At 35.6% G+C, this 17,091-nt stretch overlaps 3 protein-coding genes across 9 annotated transcripts; 1 reads left to right on the top strand and 2 right to left on the bottom strand.

The window, feature by feature from the left end:
- Positions 1-45: 45 nt before the first annotated feature.
- On the bottom strand, positions 46-2,610 carry LOC126853471 (protein farnesyltransferase subunit beta). 2 transcript variants are annotated; one of them, XM_050599269.1, is made up of 7 exons: positions 2,335-2,610; positions 1,990-2,097; positions 1,702-1,827; positions 1,347-1,585; positions 930-1,230; positions 622-863; positions 46-506 (listed from the first exon to the last, which is right to left on the bottom strand). In XM_050599269.1, exons 2-7 carry the CDS (start codon positions 2,092-2,094, stop codon positions 317-319), a joined length of 1,203 nt encoding a protein of 400 aa, XP_050455226.1. In that variant the 5' UTR covers positions 2,095-2,097; positions 2,335-2,610; the 3' UTR covers positions 46-316. The 2 variants fall into 2 exon arrangements, with proteins under 2 accessions (XP_050455226.1, XP_050455227.1); XM_050599270.1 differs by having other exon boundaries at positions 2,412-2,610.
- Positions 2,611-2,720: 110 nt separating this feature from the next.
- On the top strand, positions 2,721-12,441 carry LOC126853455 (serine/threonine-protein kinase Pak). Of its 4 annotated transcripts, XM_050599236.1 has the most exons (10): positions 2,722-3,167; positions 3,240-4,324; positions 5,042-5,237; positions 6,395-6,563; positions 6,647-6,788; positions 6,863-6,980; positions 7,078-7,361; positions 7,445-7,940; positions 8,018-8,236; positions 8,338-12,441. In XM_050599236.1, the coding sequence occupies exons 2-10, from the start codon at positions 4,269-4,271 to the stop codon at positions 8,419-8,421; spliced, it is 1,764 nt and encodes a 587-aa protein (XP_050455193.1). In that variant the 5' UTR covers positions 2,722-3,167; positions 3,240-4,268; the 3' UTR covers positions 8,422-12,441. The 4 variants fall into 4 exon arrangements, with proteins under 4 accessions (XP_050455194.1, XP_050455193.1, XP_050455196.1 ...); XM_050599237.1 differs by having other exon boundaries at positions 2,721-4,324; positions 6,872-6,980; XM_050599239.1 differs by having other exon boundaries at positions 2,723-4,324; positions 6,662-6,788; positions 6,872-6,980.
- Positions 7,114-16,688, bottom strand: LOC126853507 (methionine-R-sulfoxide reductase B1). 3 transcript variants are annotated; one of them, XM_050599327.1, is made up of 3 exons: positions 16,340-16,686; positions 15,054-15,226; positions 7,114-7,252 (listed from the first exon to the last, which is right to left on the bottom strand). In XM_050599327.1, the coding sequence occupies exons 1-3, from the start codon at positions 16,423-16,425 to the stop codon at positions 7,224-7,226; spliced, it is 288 nt and encodes a 95-aa protein (XP_050455284.1). In that variant the 5' UTR covers positions 16,426-16,686; the 3' UTR covers positions 7,114-7,223. The 3 variants fall into 3 exon arrangements, with proteins under 3 accessions (XP_050455284.1, XP_050455282.1, XP_050455283.1); XM_050599325.1 differs by lacking the exon at positions 7,114-7,252 and adding an exon at positions 12,556-13,447 and having other exon boundaries at positions 16,340-16,688; XM_050599326.1 differs by lacking the exon at positions 7,114-7,252 and adding an exon at positions 12,556-13,411 and having other exon boundaries at positions 16,340-16,685.
- Between the last annotated feature and the right edge of the window lie 403 nt (positions 16,689-17,091).

Genomic DNA, 17,091 nt, shown 5'->3' with positions numbered 1-17,091 from the left:
CTTCCCATATAAAGAAATGTAAATAGAAAATTGCTTTTTTTTTCTTCATAGACTTTATTACCATAAAATTAGGATAGGGAAAAGATGCAATCTTTTTGAATTTTCAGTGTCAAACAATACACATTGGTATAATGTGACTTTTTGTATGTTTCCTTATCACAAAATTATGGATATTCATGTACAAATAACTTTCTACATAGACATCATTGGTCAGTTCAAATGTTCCACTTTCTCTTTGGGATTTTTTTTTTTCTTCTTTTTAGGAAAAACATACAAATATGGTGAATATATTTTTGTAAATAGCTAAGACACTCAATCAATCAGGTATTGGAAGAGTAAGAAAATACTCTTGTGCTTTTTTTGCAGCAGAGTATTCCACATTGTAAACAGGATGGATTACTTCCACTTTATTTGCATGTCTCATTCCGATAATCGACTTTATCGGTGAGTTTTGCGCAACTGATAATCCACTAAGAACATAACATGTGTGATATATGTCGCGATTTCTGAAAGAAAAAAAAAAAAAAAACTTCACTGCAATGCGCAATTAATGTTATAAAAATCCAAATATATATATGTATATACAATAACATGATTGTAAATTATTGGAATATTACATACTTTCCTGGCTTGTCTAAAAGACCGCCATGTGGGTTTTGACAGCAAGTTAATATATATTCTTGTAAGGCCTCTTGATGGAACAACCAGTGGTCGGAAGCATTGAACGTCTTTCCCGTTGACAAGATAGCAGAGATTAATGGGAACGTTCCACCTTGCCAGAAAGAGTAGCAACCGTCCACCAATTTGTTCGTACGTCCTTGGAAACCACCCTCCAGACGCATTTGTTTATTTACTATCCATCTCTGCAAAAAAAAAAATGACAAAAATATCAACGAAAATCGAATCGCGATTGTAAAAGAAAATCTTACCAACAGTTCTGGTAAATTGCACAGCTCTGTTTTCCCGAGCATTACGAGTGCTGCCAGAGCGCAATAAGCGTATCCACCGTGAGCCTCCATTCCTGGACAACCGCCAAAACCACCTTCCCACGTCTGACACTTGGCTATCCATTCGGCGGTATCCTTAAACATGTCCGGTGTATATACATTCGTCAGTTTAGCAGCGGCAAGAGCGCAATAAGCTCCCCGTATGTCTACCTCGCCGTTTTCGTGCATACAGAAAGAACCATCCTCTCCGCGTAAGGAAGACAGAAAGCGTTTTAAGTTCTTCCTAAAATTATCAAACAAATCTTAACGATGCTATACATGAATATGCGCCAAGTTTTTAAATAATACAAAAAAAAAATTGAATAAAATATATGTTTTATATCTAGAGAGATACTTTACCTATCTATCACATTGTATGCCTCCTGTGTACCAATAGTGCATAACGCATTTATTGCTGCATACGTAGAAGCTAAATGTGGATATTGTCCTGGACCTCCCCCAAAACCTCCTGTCGGTGATTGACATTTGGCTAGAAACCCTGCTATCTTGGAATATTCCTCATTCTCCAAGCGATCTTCTAATATCGCAAGCGAATGCAATATCCAAAAACAAAGCCATGGTCTGCTGGAGTCTAAGCACTACCATTATCATAAATATTCGATAAGTCCTTTGTCATTACAAGGAAGAACAATCTTAAATTTTTCTCGTAGAGCAACATTTACATGCATTGTTTTATATTAAAAATAAAAAATACCTCGTAGGTTTCACTTAAGTGAGTGATTGATTTTTTTAAAAAGTGCACATGCTTTGGCCTAAGTAAAATAGGATCCGTATCTTTGCACGATTGATAAAACTTTAGCACTGTCTCCTCGACACGAGCCTAAAAAGACATTACAATAACTCACGACAAGACAATAAATTTTCATCAACAATAATGTAAGTTACAACATTAAAAAATGCATATAATGTGAACAAGAGAATATGTTCGATAAAATAAATACTTGCATTAATTTTATATATTTTTGTGCAGAGACCTACCTACCTGCTCGTTTGTGGTTGCTGTTTTATATCCCTCGTCATCTTGTCGCTGTTTCAATATTTCTTCATAACTTCGACCTACGGGTAGATCTAATTCCGAGTCCGACATAATCTGTGAATAACAAAAGTAATAATCTGTGTCACAAATCTTTTAATAAATATAATCTGTGGTTCAAAATATTTCAATAATCGAGAAAGAGAGAGAAAGTTTATTTCATAATTTTATTATAAAAGATTCACCGAAAAGAAGAGACCCTTTAGAGGTTAAGAACCCTTTTTGCTACATATTATAGTTTACAGAATTTTGTATCGTGTATTTTTATATCACACATTATCGTAACAGACTTACGTTTAAAATTACGTTAATATAATATTAAATATTGTTATATATATAATATTAACGAATATTACGGTTATACTCATAACCTATCTAATTTTGGTGTCACTTGCATAGGGCGATGTAAGACCGATACCGCATGACTTCAACTATCATTCGCTGAGTAAGCGAGACTTCTGATTGGCTGAGAAACTCGCAAATTCCCTTTACATATAACAAATCGCAATACTTTTTTATAACAATTATTTATTTTTTTTTTTACATCAACTGTTTTCTCATATCTTTCGAGATATTTCTCCGAGGCGATTAAAATGAAACATCCTATATATATATATATTTGTCGCGAGTTTCCCATCATGCGATTCATGTCTTAGGTCTTAGGTCGCATTCTCTCACGGGGAGCGCTAACGGCGTGCGTCGGCGACGACGGAGGTGGCGGCTGGTGACGAATCGCGGACGTTGTCGTCGAGGCGCGCGGAGAGCGAAAGATCGTGAAAGGCGAGAGTGTCTGATCCGGTTTCGTTTCCATCATCGGTATCGTTGAGGGATCCCACAGTAAGAGTAATGATCGCGCAACGATGACGATGAGGATACGCCTGTACGTTCATTAATCGCGCGATTTATCGTGTGTTTCCGTGAATGTATATGTATATATGCGCGAGTGAGAAGAGCGAGCTGTCAAACCCCAAATGCTTATTTGTGGAGAGATGACGACTGATCGAAGGGAATAACGGAAGGAAGCAAGTACGGGAATAAAAGAAAAAATGGAATCTCGTGTAAAAGGAATTCCGGATGCGTAAAGTGGCGCTATCGGACCCGGATTACATACATATAAGCCAAACAAGGTGCTGTTTACAGGCCTCTCTTACCATACCTCGAAAAGAGGACATACTAAACTATACTTTTCTAATGTTTAGTATCGAGAGGGAGCGCTATTAAGTTCGGTGTGTTGTCTAAATCCGCCATTGGACGCCATATATGCCCCACTCCACTGTACTCTCTTCCGATTCGCTGAGTCGTTATATCTTTTCCCTCACAAGTGCAAGAGTGAGTGTTCGCGCTCGACGAGGAACGCGATAGGAGCCGTCATCCACCTCCGTCGCGACGACGTTGACGAGAGCGCGAAGGACGGCAAGCGACGGAGAAAGAGAGGGAAAGAAAGGAAAGAGGCGCATGCGCAAGGGCGAGCGAGAGTGGGAGGCAGATAGGTAGATAGAGCGAGAGAGGGAGAGCGAGGCGTGCGAAAGATCCGTGGATACGGCGGGGTGTCTGGCACCCGTGCGTGAATCACGCCTCAGAAACGCTCTCTCTCTCTCTCCTTTTTTTTCTCTTTCTGCTCGCCGTCGTCCTCGAATGCGTCCCCCGTGCTCGTCACGACATTGACCTGTGTCGCCGCCGGACGCCATCGCCGATGACAGTCAGCATCAGCAGCCAGGCCACCCCGATCGAGGGAGATTAGCAGCCAGCCAAGCGGCGTCTCTCTCTTTCTCACGCCTGCCAAGAGACACCCACGAGGAAGATTCCAGGTCTCGATCCTCGCTGATACCATCATTGGTCGTCATGATTAGCTTCGTTCAGTTTTCGCGACCGGTACTGAGAATTCTGTGATGAAGGGTGTCGTTACAGTGCGGTGAAAGAGAGGTATACCTACACCTGTAAATCCATCTACCGGGTGTGCCTTTCGAGAATCGTGAATACCGAGATTAGCGAGACTGGAAATTCGGTAGCAAAATTCGTCGTCGTCGGTGACGGGGCTCGAGGGTCTCCTCTTCGAGGAGATTATCGTGCTGTTGAAAGTGAAAGTTGCGAGAAGGACGAGAGGGGTGCAGTATATCTATTCAAGTATATATAGACGCGCGCGTTGACAGAACGCGGGTTCAATCAAAGACGTAGAGACGCAGCAACGGAGGATAGACTGGCAACAAAGGAACCGAAGCGGATACAACATGTCAGATGAGGAAGACAAACCCCCGGCACCCCCTGTTCGATTGACATCAAACAGGTATGCTTTTCATATTATCCGTCCAGCGTGAATTTATATTATAATTGGTTTGTCAAGAGATATTCGGATACTGTAAGATATTATTTTAACTTGTGTTGATTTTTATGATTTTTATATTTAATATAATATATGTTTAAAATTTATTCAGAAATTTTTTGCATTGAAAGAAAGATTATCCAGATAATAATTTAATCAGTATAATTTATACAATATAAAATAATTGCAATTCATGTTTTATTTATTATAAGTGTTGTAAAAATTTATGTAGATAATAAAAATAAAAAAAAAATAGACAAAAAATAATTTTTATATATTTGACATATAATTTGGAATTGTAAATTTTGTCATAATTTTCATATCTTTTATAAAATATGTAAAAGTCTACATTCTCTAAAAATAGAGAGGCATTAAGCTAGAGGTTGCTAAAAATAATATCTCTTGCTGACTTTCTTCTGTGGGAGACCATCATAAAAGATGTCTAGATGTAATTCCAACATTGTCTCTTTAACATATTTAATATATATATATATATATATATATATATATATATATACAGCAAATTTTTACATTTTACAATACTTATACCAGCAATAGTATTTAAAAATCTTTTTATAATAAAATGTAAACTATTAATATAAGATTAATACAAGACAAGATAATTGAATAATCATTAAATTGTAATTGCGATAGATCCATTAATATTATTTTCATTTTCAGGGGGGAATCAGCGCCTAATTTACCAGTGGATATGCGTCCGCTGCCTAAGGAGCCGGATTCTGATGAACGCAAGAAGAAGACATTGAAGGGTAAAATAAAGGTGAAGGAAAACAAGGACAAACCGAATATTAGTTATCCCACGAACTTCGAGCACACCGTGCATGTCGGATTTGACGCTGTAACCGGCGAATTTACGGTAGGTTTTTCTCTCCTGATTCCATGCGGTTCGCACAGTCGCCTCTCTACACCCTATTGTTCAAAATGCACTCGCTTACCGCTTCGCTGTTGTATCATGGTGCGGATTATCTATGAAAGAGAAAAGAAAAAGAGAGTTTTACGTTATGTGTAAATTATTCTATATTATTTGATATCTTTTTGTATACTACTTTCTACTTACTATTATATTTTTTTGTGTGTGAGAATTACACATGGATTTTCCGTACCTGATTGAAATGAGATATGAGTTCACATATACATTTAAACATATTGAGAACGGTACTTTGGTAATTTGTCCGACGCTTCTTATATCTTATTATTTTCACATAACTAAACTAACAAGACACGTATTTCTTTCCAAGCTGCCACTAAAAGTAAGTAAATTAATACAGTTTGGTTTGTGCCTGTTGTACATACATATACACGTGGTTCGACACTTTCTTTCCGTTGCGGTTTTTATAAGATTAGATGTTTACTTTCCATTTACTACGTCGAATTTCGTCGATACATAGTCGCTTCTGTAGATTAATATACAAGCTTTAGTCGACGTTGCATATAACAATATTTGTTTTTTTCTCACAGAATGATTTTCGGCACAGCAGATAGGATAGTTAAATTGTATCAGTTTTGTAAATTTTATTTAGATACTATTAACTTTTTCTATCAAAATTGTGCATGTGTATTCAAATTGCGAGAGAATAGAGAAAATTTTATAGAAAATTAATGGTGATTTTATTAAATCTTTAAAATTTTATGTACATATATTAAAATATTTAAATAATCCAAATTTAGAGTATTTCTTTAAATTCTTTTGCTGTATAAAAATGACAAAATTGTACAGAAAAGTATGTTATTAAATATTAAAACTTTTGAATTATTCCCGACAAAAAACAAATGTAGGTTTATGTCTTGAATTAAATTTATTATCATCTACAAATATACATGACACAGAAATACTTCTTAATCTTTACATATCATATATAATTGCATGTTTGAAAATCAAAATTTAGGATTAGTACTGGGTGCATCTTAGATACTAGTATTAAATTTGCCAGACTTACTGGATTACTTACCATTTATCTGTTTTACAGTAAAAACACAATAATCATTGTCTTACATTGTGTGTTTTTTGCACAGGGTATGCCGGAGGCATGGGCAAGATTGCTTATGTCTAGCAACATTAGTAAGCAGGAGCAGAAGAAGAATCCGCAAGCTGTGTTGGATGTATTAAATTGGTATGATAGTAGCAGTAAGGAGGCAAAGGGTTCCAAATACATGACCACAACTAAAATGGTAGGAGTAGTTGGTAAGTATTAAAATATTGGTTCGTCTACAAAAAAATAATTTGAATTTAACAAAAGTACATTACTAGTGTCATACTATCGATAGACAAAACTTTTTTAGCTCCAATCGAAAGGGCGAGTAGTCCCCGAAGTATGGGGATCGGTATCGGTACGGGTGTGGGAAATATTCGCGGCCAAGCAATGTCCCAGGCATCTGGAAGCTCTCATTCTCAGCATTCGTTGAGCAGGTGAGTCTTTTACACTTTTACGCGTTTGTCCCTAGGTCATTTAAATATTTTCTGAGAAACGGCAACGGTTACAGGGTAAGCAGCAGTAGTCCAAGTAGCACGCCGACGGACGCGTGTGCGACCAGCTCGGAACAGGAGGATGAGCCACCACCTCCGCCGATCTCCGCGCGGCCGGAACGTACGAAATCGATCGTAAGTTTGTGCATTTGACTAAGAAATATGTGATTTTGATTAGTCCATCAGTGACTATTTTATCAACTATCTGTAATGTTTTATTTTTATTATACAGTATACGAAACCTATAGAAGAGGAACCACCGCCACCCCTGACGACTACGCTAGGCTCGCCGCAACGAAACGGCATGCAACAGCAGCAACATCAGTCTCAGTTAGATAGGAATAAGAATCAAGCCACACCGACGTCAACAACGACCGATCAGACGCGACCGGCACAAGGTGATAAAGCTAGAAAGAAGAAAATGTCAGACGACGAAATACTAGAAAAGCTTAGAACAATTGTGAGCGTAGGAGATCCTAATAGAAAGTATACGAAAATGGAAAAGATCGGACAAGGGTAAGACATGGAAACAATGATTCATAAATGAGTAATCATATTAAACGTATGTTATTGTACTGATTAACGATCACGATTTACAGTGCTTCGGGAACAGTATATACAGCGATAGAAACATCCACTGGTATGGAGGTTGCAATAAAACAAATGAATCTATCACAACAGCCAAAGAAAGAGCTTATAATAAACGAGATTCTAGTAATGCGGGAGAACAAGCATCCAAACGTTGTAAATTACTTGGATAGTTATTTAGTCGGGGAAGAACTGTGGGTAGTCATGGAATATTTGCCAGGTGGTAGTTTGACGGATGTTGTGACCGAGACTTGTATGGACGAAGGTCAAATTGCCGCAGTGTGCAGAGAAGTACTGCAGGCCCTCGAGTTCCTTCATTGTAATCAGGTTATACACAGGGACATTAAGTCCGACAATATCCTTCTGGGTCTAGACGGAGGAGTGAAGTTGACGGATTTTGGCTTTTGCGCGCAAATCTCGCCAGAGCAGAACAAACGGACGACGATGGTCGGCACGCCGTATTGGATGGCGCCAGAAGTGGTGACACGAAAGCAATACGGACCTAAGGTAGATTTTCATGCCAATTATTATTAATGAAAATTGATTGAAAGTCGAATATAATCAAACGTACCTTGGTATCGCAGGTTGATATATGGTCATTAGGAATAATGGCGATTGAGATGATTGAAGGGGAACCACCGTATCTGAATGAAAACCCGTTAAGAGCGTTGTACTTGATCGCGACAAACGGCAAGCCAGAAATCAAGGAAAAGGACAAATTGTCGGGTATATTTCAAGATTTTCTAGATCAGTGTTTGGAGGTTGAGGTGGAAAAACGGTCTGCGGCTTCCGAACTGTTAAAGGTAAGAGAAAGCATTATTGTAGATACAGAACGTGGACATTTTCTTCATATTTCTCGCTCGAGCTGATTTAATTCAAAATATGTGTTTAAATTGGATTGCAGCATCCTTTTCTGAAATTAGCCAGGCCATTAGCTTCGTTAACACCTTTAATAATGGCAGCGAAGGAAGCTGCCAAAGGTCATTAAAAGAAACAGTGATGCGATTAGATTGTAGTCGTAAAAGACATGAGAGTGCGAACGCGACGCGAAAAAAAAGAAAGAAATAATGAATCACCCTCCCAAAACGGAAACGGCACAATAATTCAATAATATATAATAAATATAAACGTATATATATATAAATGAATAAATATACATATATATACATGTATATATGCATACATATGTGTATAACGTATGTGAATATTATTTTATTTGCGGCGTCATGTATATGTATACACATACGCATGCATATATTCATTACGTATGCATATAGATTGATAGATAGAACATATTCGATACCGTGATGGAGTATCGAGGGAACGGTTAAAAAAAAAAATGCTCGATTCTCGCATCTTGCGAGCGCGAACAACAAAGTTAAATCAGAAAAAGCTATGAGCGATCTGATGGCAGAGATCTTGTTTTCCTCGATAAAAAAATCTAATTACAATTGGGGCGTGTAAAAATGAACTCAAAAAAGTCTTAGCTTAGTTTTGAAAGGAAATAAAAATGAAACGTATTTCACAAAGCATACGCTGTTGCCTGAGATGAGCTTTTGCCGCAATTTTGATGGATTATCATCGAGGAAATACAAGCGTGCGCGCTCGCGCGATCGTCAGTTATTTTCTAAAAATATGAAACTAGTATTATACTAATTCTCTAAAAAATGAAAAAAAGAAAGAAAATTCAAATCGGGGAGAGAGAGAGTTAGCAAGAAACGCATATTATTTATAGCGCGAGAATCTTAATAGATAATACCACAAACAAATGTGTGAACAAGTGCATAGGACCTATTCTAATATATTATTGTTTAATGAGAGATCGTAGACAGAAAGAAGTTTGGTCTTCGTGTCGGACTTGTATTTTTCGACAGAGATTACGCGGTGAAGCAGAGCAATATGTTTTTGGTGTGTTTTGATCGGATTAGCGCGACGAATAGATGTGTAAGCGGTAGAGTATAACTTGTTTTCAACGTTCTTAAGAATTACGTACTGATCATTGATTATATTTGATTCGTTGTTGATTCAGTTTCCTTATGCTGAAGAGAGAAATTATTTTAGCAATTAATTTCCTCGTATAAAAATATCGCAATTTATATGTTGGCAATTTACAATATAGAGAAATTGGTTCACATATGCTCTGAGCCAATTGCGTAAGAATTGCATATCTCGTTTGAGGCTGCTAACTTAACTTTATAACGAAGAGATGAGACTTTTTCTCATTTGCGCCGTTAAAAAAAAGAAAAAGAAAGAGAGACACGTGTTAAGACATGAAACTTACCAAGGTTTACTATTTAGTCGATAAGAACATCTTTCCGAGGGCAAAATGTTTGTCTGCATCACGTGTGTTCTTCGCTGTAAGTCCAACGTAACTGTCTTTAACGTGTCTTGCAGAACAAAAGGGAAAGAAGAGATGATAGAAACGATTGATATGAAACTGTAAAACAAGGTTCAGACGTAGAAGCATTTTGTGACACTATAAAGTGCCTGTCTTGTCGTTTAGAGACGTGAAGAAGAAAAAAAAAAAAGAAAACTCGCGTTAGATTTCTTATGAACCACCGTATTACGACTTACGATACGTAATATTTCGTTTTAGCACATGGGAGAGAAGAGAAAAATAACAAATAATCGAATACACACACATACATATATAATGGAGTTGAGTTGTATTGTACGTTTTGTGTAGAACGAGTTGTGGTTCCGTATGTATGGTTGTATTTGCATCGAACATTATCGAGATATGTCTTTCCTAATATTGTATTATATATCATCCGAGCGTCATTGCGTCATCGAAAAAAAACGAATATCTTAGAAGTACATTATCTTATCATTTAGTTATCTTAGATAATACAGTGACTATTAGATTTTCGTATCGCCCTTTTTTTATTTTCCTCATTTTATGTACATCGTCCATTATTCGACTGAAGTATCTGTCGCGTGAAAGGCCAAAAAAGAAACAAAAAAGGGCACCAAGCCTGATGTTGATGAACATCAATGATAGAAAGCGTAGATAGAATACGAGCCAATTTGCAGATCCTCATGCAAATAAATTTTTTATTGTAACATTAATACAATCATAAGACGATTTTGAATGTAAGAATGTCGGAATTGTAGAAGAATTATATGTAAATTTTTATTTGTAAATTTTTTTCTATGGCAAGAAGAGAAAAAAAAAAAAGAAATATCGGGGCTAAGAAGAAAAAAATCTTCTCTAAATAAACATCCGCGTTCCATTCCGGATAATCCGAGCTCGACGTTCTTCTTTTTTCCTTCCGAGTTTCGAAAGTACGTGAGTAGCACATACTTGTCCGGTTTTCGCGCGGTGGATAAATGACTCTCGGTCGACGAGATTTTTCGTTATACATGTATGTATAGGACTCGTATATAAATTAATATTAACTAAAACCATGTGAAAATATGATTATGATAGTTATAAATCGAGAAATTAACGATATACTTATATTGCATACGAAATGAGACGAAAGAAGGAAAAGGAAGAGAAGCCCGTATATGTTATTTGATAATCGTATGTATCCACTTTTCGACGAGTTTATTTTGTTCTTCCTTTTTTGTAGTATCATCTTTTGAAGAAAAGCCTGATTAGATTTTTATAATGTTTGACTGTACTTGATCGAGAACGAGCGAAAGCAGCTCAGTTTGTATTGACATTCACGATCGAATTTAGGGTCGGTATGCCGAAGGAAACTTGATGCAATTTATTTTTAGAGGGACTTCAGGAACCAAAATAAAATATAAAATAGAATATATTAATTAAATTTCCATCTTCTTTATTCAGTATTCCGCGAACGTATCGCAATGCGTTTTGCAGTTATCTCCACTTCGGCGTCCGTTTTTAAAATCGATCGGATTGTTGATAGGAGACAAAATAACGTGCGCACGTCTTAGTATTAACGAAAGAAAAAAGTATGAGTGTGTAAAAAAATATAAAAATAAAGAATGGTGCGATCCCCAGGGTTAAAGTTGACGATCAGAAGCACTAAAAAGAGCGAGGTCCTGCATTTTCACAAATATCTTAGCGCGACTTTCTCCTCTATTTACGTTTTTTTTTCTTCGGCAGTTATATTTTAACAAATATATATTATAGCAGCTATTACAATTAATGTCTTTAATTTTATTTACGCAAATCGGGTCGCGCGAGATGCAAAATTGCCTGCATAAGATATCACCCGATCGATGCACACCCTGATTAAAGCGCATCTTAGCGTGTAGATAGATGTTCGCTGATAATGGTACCGAATGATCCTTTTATCGCGTGAACAAAAGTACAAAAATTGTACCAAGCATGCCTTATCGTAATAATAATAAGTGATGCATTACGAAAGTACTCATTATTTTTGACATTGACAAACGAATCGCAAACGTACAAGAGCTCTGAAAAAAAATGCGAGCAGGCGAATCTTTTAACGTAAAAAGAAAATGCGGGCATCTTTGCATCCGATTATGCATCCATATTTTAATCCTTCCAATTGCATTTAATTATTCGCTATGTGGGTACTACGTGTATTATCTTGTCTCGGTTTTTAGATAAAAATAGGTTCCTAATGTGAATCATATTAAGTATGTGTATGCATGTTTTATCTAGCATTTTACGATGTTTTTGAAAATGCTTTGTGATCTCCGAATGAAAGAAATAAGTAGTAGGCCTATAGTAACAAAGTCGCTATTTTACTGCTGAGATTGAAAAAAAAGAAGCTTCGACCCTTCCCGATGGAGGAAGGTTCGTTCGACTTTAACTTTTGTAAGAAAGAAACGCATTTATCGGAAAACATTTGGCAGAAATCTGGTCTCTCAGGAAGAATATTTGAAATTTTTGTGATGAGATAAAAGTTTCAAAGTAAAGGAGTGCAAAAAAAAAAAAACAAAAACAGAAAAAGGAATAATGAATTGTAAAAATAATGCCTAGAATTTTGCGCATATATTGTATTATAACACCTTTCAGTTTGTTTTGAAACGTTATAATATAAGAAAACATTTTATAACAAACAAATATGTTCTTCTCTTATGAAAAATATCCTCTCTGCCTAATAAGTATTAAGAGAAATGAAAAATGATTATCTGCTTTATGTCTTTCATTTGACATATTAAATTAAAATATATAGTATATTTTACATATGGCGTTTATTGAAAAAATAACATTCTTTGCTTAGACATTTTCATCATCTTTTTAATATCGCGCGCTTTCTCACATCACATTATACTGTACATACATCTTGTGTGGGAGTTAAACAATGTTCTCTTTAATACGGATATGTACATAGTATATTTGTAATATCGAGAGAGAAAGCAGTACACAATACGATTCTAAAATTGATAACATAGAATTAGCTTCTCGTCGCATGTGCAAAGTTGGTCGGAAACGTTTTATCTCTGCATGTAAATAGAATACTCGGTAAACTTTTGTAGAAGCTGTAACGTAGAAAGAAATATTCGCGAATATATGCAAAAATTATATTAAATTTTAGAATAAATCGAAGGAATATATAATAATTGACGTAGAAAGATTACTTAATGACGATATAGTATTCACATTGCATCAAAAGTGATAAAAACATTATATATTTCATATATATAATAATAATAATAATAATACAAACTTTTATTTTACAGAGACAGCCTATACGGTATTGCAATAATGATTATTACGCTCTATCTCTTTACAATGCATATAAATATAAATCAGAGGTATTTTATAATATTTATAACACGATATATATATATATATATATATATATATATATATATATATAATAACTGCACATGTGAGTCACATAAATATCGGAAGTATTATAAATTAATAAGTTTATTTTACGTAGACTTTTTCTCCTCTCCCGCCGGATGGAAGCTTATAGAGGCGGAATTGATGCAGAAACGTTTCCTCGTAGGTTTCGGTCCATCATTGAATACGTGTCCCAGGTGCGCGTCGCACTTCGAACAGGTCACCTCGGTCCGCACCATATCTGGGTTTGCGATCAGCAGTAGTAGATTGCCACCGACTAGTTGGCGTCGTTTAATTTGACGTGACGCGAGATTTTCAGTGGTGTTTTTTTTTCAGTGACGAGAGTGAAGAGTGGTTCAGTGGTGGTGGTGGTAGTAGTAGTAGTAGCCAAGGAGTGATCAAGGAGGGCAAAAGGAGAAAGAATAATAGAGTGTGATTAAACGCAGACCGACACCCTTCTCGCGATACACTTTTCAGAAGTAATAGACGTGATCTAAAGAGAGCTATTGGATTATAAGAGAAGAAAAGTTGATCCCAGATCGTGAGAAAAATAGGTAACATTTATATGATATTAATAAAATGATAATAAAAAGGTGCGTACATATATACGAAACGATTTTATTATATATTCTTATATATGAACTGAGACCTTTTTGACCGCGTTAATTGTAATCAAACCCGATTATGTATGTTTACTTGGCAAAAAATTACGCAATTGCTCAATACATGTTTTACATTTTACTTAACTATTTAATAGATATTTTATTTCGTTCATAATATATGCAAAAGTATAGTTAAGTGTGTTTATATCGCAAAAGCAGAAATATTTATTAGCTTGCTATATATTTAACTGTAAATATTAAAACAAATGATCAAATATTGTTATCTCAACTGGTACCAGCTATAACGATAATATCAAAGCAAAGGAATTTTATTTGCATCAAAGAGATATGCTGTAAAAAGCAATATTTATGTGTTAAGGCCAGTTAAGGATTTGCAGCTAAAAAAGATATTATTTGCATTACAAGAATGCAAGTTATGTTTGTTGAATAATCATCGAAAACTTTGTAGCGTAGCTATGTACAGCTTTTTTCTAAAGTAATAATATATGACAGATATTTTTGTCTATCTTTTAATCGTACATTTCCAATGAATGTTTCATATATAATGTAGCACATTAGTTTAATATAAAAAGTGATGTAAGTCTAACACAATCACACTCTAAGCAAGTGCATGCAGGAATCAGGGAGAGAGAAGAAGAATTTTCGTCTAATATATACAACATTCTATATGTACAACAGAGAACTATGTATAAACATGTACATGAACCATGTAGATTGTGCTTTTTTCTTAAATATTCAAATATTTTTTTAAGCATAATATATGTGCACAAAAAAGTTTCTACATTCATGAATATATTATAAAAAAAAACACAAAAATGAATAGAAATAAAATTATAATTACAATTTTTTTTTTCAATTTGAAATATTTTTATCTGATAAAAATTTAATCTCACACATGAGAAACACACTGACAATGAGAAAATATAAAAAGATTTCTACTTTAAGCAGAAAATAAACGGGTAAAATGATCAGGATAGATTTAAATTATTAATTAATATTAAATGTATAATTATATATATTGATTATAATTTTGTAAATAGTGCAAAAAAAAAGGTATAAGGATTTATAAGGAGGACTTTATTAATAAATATCATAATGCGATTTCGAGTGTATCCGCGAATTATTAAAGGAATGTTTAATGTGCAATGTTTAATGTTGAAACAAACGCAAGACATGTTTATATGTATCCAGAAAATGCCATTCTGAGAATGCATTAATATACTTATAAAAGATACGCTAACGAAGACCATAATTGCTTACCATGAGAAGTGTCTTTGGTCAATTTAATGCGTCCTTGATCCAAAACCTCATTGAATGCAGGCCAACCGCATCCGCTGTCGTACTTGGTATCCGAGGAGAACAATTCCTGATCGCACACGATACAAGTGTACGTTCCCTTCTCGTAAAACTTATTGTAACAACCACTAAACGGCCTGCGAAATAAAGAATAAGAATGAGGGTGAGTTGGCGCGAGAGGGGAAAAAAAGGGGAGCGAACTGTGCGTGACACATATAGTTTATTTTTAAACCTGTTGGCCATGAGAGGGGCAGCTCAAAACCAGAGAGACGCTCTTGAAAAAGTTATTTCGGTGTATACGTCTAACGATATAAAATTGAACTGCCCAATCGCGCGGGAACGTGACTTTAAGTGTTTATGATATATTTTGCAGTAAATTATATCATATCGCGATTTTATTTGCAAAAAATCATGTGTCATATATGATGTAGCCACGTTAACCGTTAGATATGTAGATGTATAGCATAATATTATAGTGCTTCTCTTCGCGAATTCAACGCTGAATGAATACACTTATTGATATCATTTTAACATAAATAAATTTTTTAAATATTAAAAAATTAATAAATTAAAAAAATATATTAATAAATTATTAAATATATTTATTAATTTAAAAATTCATAAATATATTAGTATATATTAATTAAATATATTTATTAATTTAAAAATTAATAAATATATATTTTTAAAAATTTCTTAATACTTTTAAAATTTATAATATAAATTTGTGTTGGAAATTCAAATGAGACATTTTTAAATATAAAAAACGGAGTGGGGTAAAAATTGGCTGGTTGTGTAAATATGGATCGAGACGAGTAACATCCGTTTGTGTCACCAATATAATTAGCATAGTTCGAAGTTCTCTATTATGTTATCGTCGTTGCGCAACTATGTTATACGCTTCGACTATTATAGAATCAGCGGACGTCGCCTCTCTCTCTCTCTGGTGAAGGAAAATCAAACGCATCGTCGGAGCGTGATAACAGAAAACTATAGTCGCGCCTGCAAATAAGAAATATCCTCGCGAACACATAATTCGTCGAACAACACTCGTTCTTTAATCAAGACGCAAATTATTAAGCAAAGTAAAAATTAATTCGAAACTCCTGTACAATTTCCATTTGGATTATTTTCCCGTGACAAAGATATGCGAAAATGAATCTTAGTGCCGAATCATTGTGATTATCGCTGACATAGATTCTTTTTTTTTTTTTTCGAGTTTCGCGCCTTTTCGTGGAAAAAAACCTCACCTCTCCGTGCCCTTCTCCTGCGTCACATGCCACTGCAGCGGTGTCAAGCGTTTCCTCGCCTCCTCCTTGTCGATCACCGTCGTCATCCTCCTGACAGCGCCGAGCGTGAGTCGCAGAATCTTGAGACGGGATCGGATTTCCCTAGAGCCGAATATACGCGTGCCGAAGTACGCGGTTTCACCTGACGGTTCTAGCGCGAGAGGCAAGTAAGCTTGCCGCACTTTCGTCGTTACGAGAGAGAACCTGCTCTTGAAGCCGCTCTCGCGAGTACACGCGCACCTCTATATCGCCCAACTTCGCCGCACCGGACCCGACTGAACCGCGCTCCGAATGCGATTTCCTGCGATAACTTCGCGAGCTCTTGGCGCTCCAGTCATGTTCCAGCCACCGACGTAAGCACTGACGTAAGCATCGCGGAATGCGCGTCCCGCGCGATAAATGAAGCATCGCCACGGCCACGATCTCGACCTCCTTATTCTGTCTTCCTTGAAAAATAATTGATGCAACGTGAGATTTTTTAAAAATGAGGTTTCATATAATTATTTTGAACGAAAATATAGTTGATTGATTTTTCTCGTCATAATAAATAAAATAAGGCCATTTTAAGGAATAAGGAATCATGAATTTAGTCACGACTGTCGATAATGTCAATTTTATTTTCAAACCTACCGACTTATTTGATATGAATAAAAAGATTTATCCACGGACAATATAATACAAAATACAAGTGCACGCATTAAAGCTAGTTATTA

Source organism: Cataglyphis hispanica, chromosome 12, assembly GCF_021464435.1.
Source record: "Cataglyphis hispanica isolate Lineage 1 chromosome 12, ULB_Chis1_1.0, whole genome shotgun sequence".
NCBI lineage: Eukaryota > Metazoa > Arthropoda > Insecta > Hymenoptera > Formicidae > Cataglyphis > Cataglyphis hispanica.
Note: the sequence above shows the minus strand (reverse complement) of the source record. Positions and strands in the feature narration are given on the sequence as shown.

Coding starts and splice junctions, on each gene's coding strand:
- LOC126853471 (XM_050599269.1), bottom strand. CDS start 2,094: ATGTCGGACTCGGAATTAGATCTACCCGTAGGTCGAAGTTATGAAGAA. Junction 1,828..1,989: donor CAGCAACCACAAACGAGCAG/GTAGGTAGGTCT, acceptor ATGTCTTTTTAG/GCTCGTGTCGAGGAGACAGT. Junction 1,586..1,701: donor ACTTAAGTGAAACCTACGAG/GTATTTTTTATT, acceptor TGATAATGGTAG/TGCTTAGACTCCAGCAGACC.
- LOC126853455 (XM_050599236.1), top strand. CDS start 4,269: ATGTCAGATGAGGAAGACAAACCCCCGGCACCCCCTGTTCGATTGACA. Junction 5,238..6,394: donor CTGTAACCGGCGAATTTACG/GTAGGTTTTTCT, acceptor TTTTTTGCACAG/GGTATGCCGGAGGCATGGGC. Junction 7,941..8,017: donor GAAAGCAATACGGACCTAAG/GTAGATTTTCAT, acceptor TTGGTATCGCAG/GTTGATATATGGTCATTAGG.
- LOC126853507 (XM_050599325.1), bottom strand. CDS start 16,425: ATGACGACGGTGATCGACAAGGAGGAGGCGAGGAAACGCTTGACACCG. Junction 15,227..16,339: donor CAGGAGAAGGGCACGGAGAG/GTGAGGTTTTTT, acceptor TTTATTTCGCAG/GCCGTTTAGTGGTTGTTACA. Junction 13,448..15,053: donor GACCAAAGACACTTCTCATG/GTAAGCAATTAT, acceptor GACGCCAACTAG/TCGGTGGCAATCTACTACTG.